The sequence below is a fragment of the Triticum dicoccoides genome, chromosome 7B, assembly GCF_002162155.2.
Source record: "Triticum dicoccoides isolate Atlit2015 ecotype Zavitan chromosome 7B, WEW_v2.0, whole genome shotgun sequence".
Classification (NCBI taxonomy): Eukaryota; Viridiplantae; Streptophyta; class Magnoliopsida; order Poales; family Poaceae; genus Triticum; species Triticum dicoccoides.
The window spans coordinates 676,726,647-676,733,028 of NC_041393.1; the positions used below are offsets into that span (position 1 = coordinate 676,726,647).

The following is a 6,382-nucleotide window of genomic DNA, read 5'->3' on the forward strand; positions in this document are numbered from 1 at the left end:
TTTGTACTTTTCGAAATTTAAATCCCTTAGAAAATGATGACAGCAACACGCTGCCATCTAGGTCCACCACCATAAAACCTCTGTGCTATGGCCCACATTATCCATCACCCATCCCCAGGCTCACATCCATCCACGTAGCACCACTCAAATGCCCCCACGTGGCACCCTCCCCGCTCTTCCCTCCACCTTCCTCCCGCCTCCATCTTCCACACACCCCCCTCAACTCTCAAAAACCTCACCTCCCAGTCCAGAAAAAAATGCTCCACCACCACCTCCTCTCCTCCTCCGCCTCCTCCTTCCCTCCCGCCGCCGCGCAATCACTCCTCCTCCTCCCGCGACAGCCAACCGCCAGCCTCCGCGCCCTCATCTCCATGGCCGCCTCGACCTCGAGCTCGAGCCCGTTCCGCCCCCCGCGCGCCGTGCTGGCGGCGGCGGTGCCGTCCCTCGGCCTCGACGAGACCGCCGCGGCGGCTGACGACGCATTCCGGAGACACACCTCGCCGGGCCTTCGGAGGGCAGTCGGCGCGGTCGGCGTGGCCGTCGTGTGGTTCAGGAGCGACCTCCGGGTGCTGGACAACGAGGCGCTGGCGCGCGCGTGGGCGGCCTCCGGCGCCGTCCTCCCCGTCTACTGCGTCGACCCCCGCGCCCTCGCCGGCGCCACCCACCGCTTCGGCTTCCCCAAGACCGGAGGCGAGGCACATCACAGCAAATTTCCACGCCATCGACGACACTGAACCTCGATTGATCCGACTGACTGACTGACTGACTGACTGATCGATTGCTGCAGCATTGAGGGCGCAGTTCCTGATAGAGTGCCTGGGAGACCTGAAGCGGAACCTGCAGAAGCGCGGGCTCGACCTGCTCGTCCGGCACGGCAAGCCTGAAGACATCCTCCCTGCGATCGCCAAGGCCGTCAGTGCACACACAGTAAGAGCCCCATCTGCACAGCACAATATCATATCCACCTAGCCGGTTAATTGCTTCAGCTTGATACTGAATTTCCCGGTCGATCTTCAGGTCTATGCCCACAAGGAGACCTGCAGCGAGGAGCTCCTCGTGGAGCGCCTCGTGCGCAGAGGCTTGGAGCAGGTGGTTCTCCCTCAAGGACAGGGAGGAGCTTCTGGCCGGAATAATAGGCCTCTCAGCCCCAAGCTTCAGCTCGTCTGGGGAGCGACGATGTACCACACCGACGATCTCCCGTTCCCGGTGAGCAACCTGCCGGACGTGTACACACAGTTCAGAAAGGTAGGTGCTCTCCATTCATCCTGATTCCTCTGTAAATTGCAATGGTAAGGTTGGTGGGTGTTGTTCATGAAATGTGATGCTTCTGCCGTGCAGGCGGTCGAGTCGAAGTCCTCGGTCCGGAGCTGTGGCAAGCTGCCGCCTTCGCTCGGGCCGGCCCCGGGCTCCGGCCTGGATGAGCTCGGCGGGTGGGGGTCGATACCGACTCTGGAGTCACTGGGCCTAAGTGTAACGAAGGCAGGTTCAGTTAACTGTATTCCACATACTGATCTTCAGTACCCCCACTGTGGTACCTTGTTTGGATATGGTTCTAGAATTTCACTTCCAGTTGGTACTGTTTAATTTGCCTCTCTATGTAGTCAGAGAAGGGAATGCGTTTCGTCGGAGGGGAGAGCGCGGCTCTCGGAAGGGTTCACGAGTACTTCTGGAAGAATGATCAGGTGAAAGTCTACAAAGAGACCAGGAACGGCATGCTTGGGCCGGACTACTCCACCAAGTTCTCCCCTTGGCTTGCCTCCGGCAGCCTTTCGCCGCGCTATGTTTGCGAAGAGGTGGATATTTAGCGTTGTCTGCGCACATTATCAGCTCTTTCTCTCTTGTGCTAAATGTCTGGTGATTATTCAGGTTAAGAGATATGAGAAGCAGCAAGTGGCAAATGATTCCACATACTGGTTAGTCAGTGTGCATATCTGGCCTAAATTTCATGTTGAAGTTTTTGTAAGGAATGCTCAGATTCATACTGTCTGGTCTGCCTTTACTGGCTGACATGGCAATGGTTTCAGGGTTTTGTTTGAGCTGATATGGAGGGACTACTTCAGATTCCTTTCAGCAAAATATGGGAACTCCATTTTCCACTTGGGTAAGGATACAATTGTCTCTCCCCTCATCGTGAGGAAATGTATCATTCTGATTTCTTGCTTTTCCAGTTTATTACGAAAATAATGCGCAGATGTTTTATCTGGAAAAAAGGTCACGGCCAGCAAGAGAGCATAATCCTTTTGTGAATGTTGTAGGGGGGCCGAGAAAAGTGGCGTCCAAGTGGAGCCAAGATGAGGCGTTGTTCGAATCTTGGAAAGATGGTCGGACCGGGTACGGCATCGGCATACTCCAAGTTGTTCCGTCTTTTTGCTCCTCGCCATACCTTCTGAGTTCTGAATTTGGTTATGGTGAAATTCAGGTACCCTCTTATTGATGCCAACATGAAGGAGCTCTTAGCTACTGGTTTCATGTCCAACCGTGGCCGTCAGGTAACTTTCGACATACCGCTGATCATCAGCATGACTGCACATTTGGGTTAAATGCAGGCCATCTTTTCGCATATGCCAATCGTTCAATGATCTTCTATGCAGATTGTCTGCTCTTTTTTGGTCCGGGACATGGGTATCGACTGGCGAATGGGAGCTGAATGGTTTGAAACATGCCTTCTGGATTATGACCCGGCTTCTAATTATGGCAATTGGACATATGGAGCAGGTCAGTGTTTCCTTGTGCCCCATTACCATCTTTGATACTTCATACTAGATAGCATAGCATGGTTCAAGCACATAATGCAAAATTAGGAGCTCATGTACACATAAATTGCTGAGATACTTGAACTGACTGAACTGCTGCTGGACCCTTGACAGGAGTTGGCAATGATCCACGAGAAGACCGATACTTTAGCATACCCAAGCAAGTAAGCATCAAGACTAAATACCACCAACATCTGAATACTTGTTTTTAACAGACTGAACTCCAGTCAATCATACTACCCAAAACCACCATAGCTAGCGTATTGGCAAATGAGCATGGTGACCTAAGAACAACCATGAAAGTGTAGGTTTTGAGCATCAATGTATTGCCTCCTAACCCTAAGATCTTAATATCAGAGCACGGTGGTTTTTTACTACTCATACCTTAGTCTGATCACGAGTGAACATTCCTCTGTAGGCCAAGACGTACGATCCTGACGGCGAATATGTCGCGTACTGGCTACCGGAGCTCCGGTCGCTAGCAAAGGAAAGGAGAAACTTCCCAGGCGCTTCATACATCAAGCAGGTCGTCCCACTGAAGTTTGATGGTGGGCATCAGAGAAAAGATCAGCAATTCAACAGGCAGACAAGGCCAAAGAACATTTACAGAAGACAAAAATGACAGTATGTGTTGATAATATATACCATCAATCAAGAGTCAGTGGGATATAGAGCAAATGTTACAGCAATCGGTTGAAAAGCAAACGAGATGTGAAGCTTCAGAAAGCTTCTGTGAAATGTATGTATCAGTGACAAGGTGAGCTCAGAAATACAAAACATGATCCTGATCTTGCTGTACCGACCAACAGTCAATGGGTTCCAGCAATAACCGTGACAAAAAATCAGCTCATAACAGCGAGTAACACATCCAGCACAGATTAACACGGCAATTAGAAGCTAAAGAAATGCTGTCATTTCCATTAAACCTGAACAAAAGCCTCAATTCTCAACAACAGAGTTTGACAAATTTATTTGCCAAAACTAGCCTCGCTGCCCGCAAAACTGAACGAAAAGATATATACACATAACTACCAATGACATGCCACAAAAAGCCTCGAAAACGGGAAGCTTCCGAAGGTGATGACTTCCTATGTACAATTTTCCCTTGTTACAACTACACTTCACAGCGAGGTCATGAAACTGATAAATGTAGCTTCAGTCCTCTGTAGTAGACCCTGCCCTTTTGTTGTAGCCAACGCAGTAGCCCCTGGTTGGTATAGGAATGCCGAGCGACTCATCAACGCTTTGTACTTTCCAAGCACGGAACTGCCTGTCATTGACAAGGGGATTGCTTGCACGAACTGGTGGAGATCCCATGAAGTATGGAGGAGAAGCCTGCAGATTGTCAAACCAACTATTATTAAGAGGGACTTGGTTAAATGACAAGTAAACGTCAGACTGTTTGTTTAGCTGTGCTAACAATTTACTCCAACACAGCTCAAAAGAAAAAATATGAAATAGCCTATGACTGGAAAGTGCAAGCACATTTCTCGAACATCAGAGAGAGAGAGAGAGAGAGAGAGAGAGAGAGAGAGACTAACCTTGCTCACCATAAAATCAGAGAGATCTTGTGCACTTTTAAAATCATACTCCCTGTACGGTCTGAACAAAGAAGAAGAAAAATCATGAGTCTTAATAAAGATCAAAATGTCAGAACTCAAAAGAAAATCTGATCAACTTTGTAGATGTTTTAAAGCCCAATTAATTATGAAAAATTCATATCAGAGCAGAGTGTACTAGCTGTAAAATCATTGCATAGTGTTTATCCATTTAAAATACAAATGAGAAAATCCTGATTGGGACAACTCTAGAAAATAGCTACATTTGGTAATTTCTTAGAAACATGTATTTAAAGACCATGGTGGCTTTATATAACTACTGACTAGTACATACAAGATGCAGACTGTGAACCGTAGTAAATTCTAGTTGACCAGAGAGTTGAGAAAATACCTGCTGCTTTTGCATGGAATTGGACATCTGATCGCTCCATCTCTGCTTTCTGTGTTTTGGTAGTCTTCCATCATTTTTTCTGTCCTCTGTTTCTGTCGCTCTTTCATTTCCTCCATCGTTCCATCACCACGACGTTCGAAACCTCTTTGTGAGATGTAACCTATGTACAAATAGTCAGTCACAGTCTGCTATGCATAGAAACTGTATCGGCAGAGGGAAACGTTTGGCTAACCTGATGAAGGATTCACGACACTCATCAAATGCTCCATACCCATGTCAGAAAAAGGAAGGAGGATGCTTCACTCAACAAGGACCTGCACATTGATTGAAGTATTCCCCAATCATGAGTAGGAGTACATCAATCTTAAATAAAGATAAAGTATCTTTGCACAGTTTCATGCTTGCATTGAATAGCGAGAGCCCATCAAAGATCTCCCCACTCATTTTACACGCCACTAGAAAAAACAAGTATTGAAATTCTTTGAGCATGTTGTACACAGTTAAGTCCTGATTCAGTAATTATGCTTCAGTTATTCTGCATATCATAGCATAATAATTAATTCTGCCTCAGTTATTCTGCTTAAATTATTCTGCATAACTACAATTAGTTCTGTCTCAGTTATTCTGCATAACTATAACTAGTTCCGCTTCAGTGACCCAGCATAACAATCCCAGACTTCTCTTCTTGATAAAAATATCTGGGCTTGCCACTATCCATGTCGACATGCTGCTACAGAATCGTAAAATTGAACCGTCTTTTTCCCAGAAAGACTGAGAATTTTCATCGACTGATACGCATCTTAGCAAAGACCTTCAGAAACCATGAAGCCCTCGCTCGGAGATCCCGTCCATCTAACTGTCGACCACCACCGCAAGAACTCTCGCAGCGAACTTTCCCCCGCACAGACAGATTTAAACCCCTAGAGCCTAGCCCGCCACACCTACGGCGGAGCGGCCCAATCCCACGACGGCGGCGCGGCAAGCACGGCCACGACGGCGGAGAAGGGAGCACGGAGAAGGGGGCAATCTTGCTTCCTCCAAAGAACCCGCTAAGCAGAGGCACCAGAGACGAAACCAAGAAGGAGGAGGAGGCGCGAGGAGGATAAGGACCAAGAACTCACCTGGAGCGCGTCGTAGGCGGAGGCCGGAGGGAGGAGGGGGCGAGACGTGGAGAACCGGCAGCGTCTGGCTGGCGGGCGGGCGAGCGGAGAGGAGGAGTCCGAGGGGAAAGCGACGGCCGCCGGAGAGGAGGGGAGAGGGGGCTTGGGTTCGGGTGGGACTCTGGGTTTGGTTGGCTCGAGGTATTTATCTGCCCGAGGTGCACGGGACGGATGGACGGCTGGGATGCGAGGGCGGGGGATTTTTTTGCGGGGAGGGGGAGGAAAGCCACGGCGGTTTGGTTTGGGTTGGGTTGCATCATGTGACGGTTGTTCGGGTCATGTGGCGCGCACGCGCCCCGAGGGTGGCGGCCGGTGCACGCGCCCCAAGGGGGCCGTGACGGGGCGCCCCGCGCCGAGCGCCACGCGCGTCTAACTTTCTTTTCCTTTGTCTTTTTGTTAGATTATTGGGGCTAACTTTCCTTTTCCCTTTGTGTGTGATATATTACGGTTTTTTTTAGTGCTGTTCGACATATTCCGCGCAAGGAGGATCTATCATCTATTTCCTTCGTCTTAAAATAA

General features: G+C 49.2%; 2 protein-coding genes across 3 annotated transcripts; one reads left to right on the plus strand and one right to left on the minus strand.

Annotated features, from left to right (window-relative positions):
• The first annotated feature begins 256 nt into the window (after positions 1-256).
• Positions 257-3,559, plus strand: LOC119337921 (cryptochrome DASH, chloroplastic/mitochondrial-like). Of its 2 annotated transcripts, none has more exons than XM_037610191.1 (12): positions 257-690; positions 788-927; positions 1,018-1,245; positions 1,339-1,483; positions 1,606-1,793; positions 1,867-1,913; positions 2,025-2,101; positions 2,256-2,331; positions 2,420-2,489; positions 2,592-2,715; positions 2,868-2,917; positions 3,172-3,559. In XM_037610191.1, the coding sequence occupies exons 1-12, from the start codon at positions 258-260 to the stop codon at positions 3,373-3,375; spliced, it is 1,782 nt and encodes a 593-aa protein (XP_037466088.1). In that variant the 5' UTR covers position 257; the 3' UTR covers positions 3,376-3,559. The 2 variants fall into 2 exon arrangements, with proteins under 2 accessions (XP_037466088.1, XP_037466087.1); XM_037610190.1 differs by having other exon boundaries at positions 1,339-1,479; positions 1,602-1,793.
• Positions 3,560-3,643: 84 nt separating this feature from the next.
• Positions 3,644-5,969, minus strand: LOC119337922. The gene is made up of 5 exons (XM_037610192.1): positions 5,825-5,969; positions 4,936-5,017; positions 4,704-4,863; positions 4,295-4,355; positions 3,644-4,088 (listed from the first exon to the last, which is right to left on the minus strand). The coding sequence occupies exons 2-5, from the start codon at positions 4,976-4,978 to the stop codon at positions 3,909-3,911; spliced, it is 444 nt and encodes a 147-aa protein (XP_037466089.1). The 5' UTR covers positions 4,979-5,017; positions 5,825-5,969; the 3' UTR covers positions 3,644-3,908.
• Between the last annotated feature and the right edge of the window lie 413 nt (positions 5,970-6,382).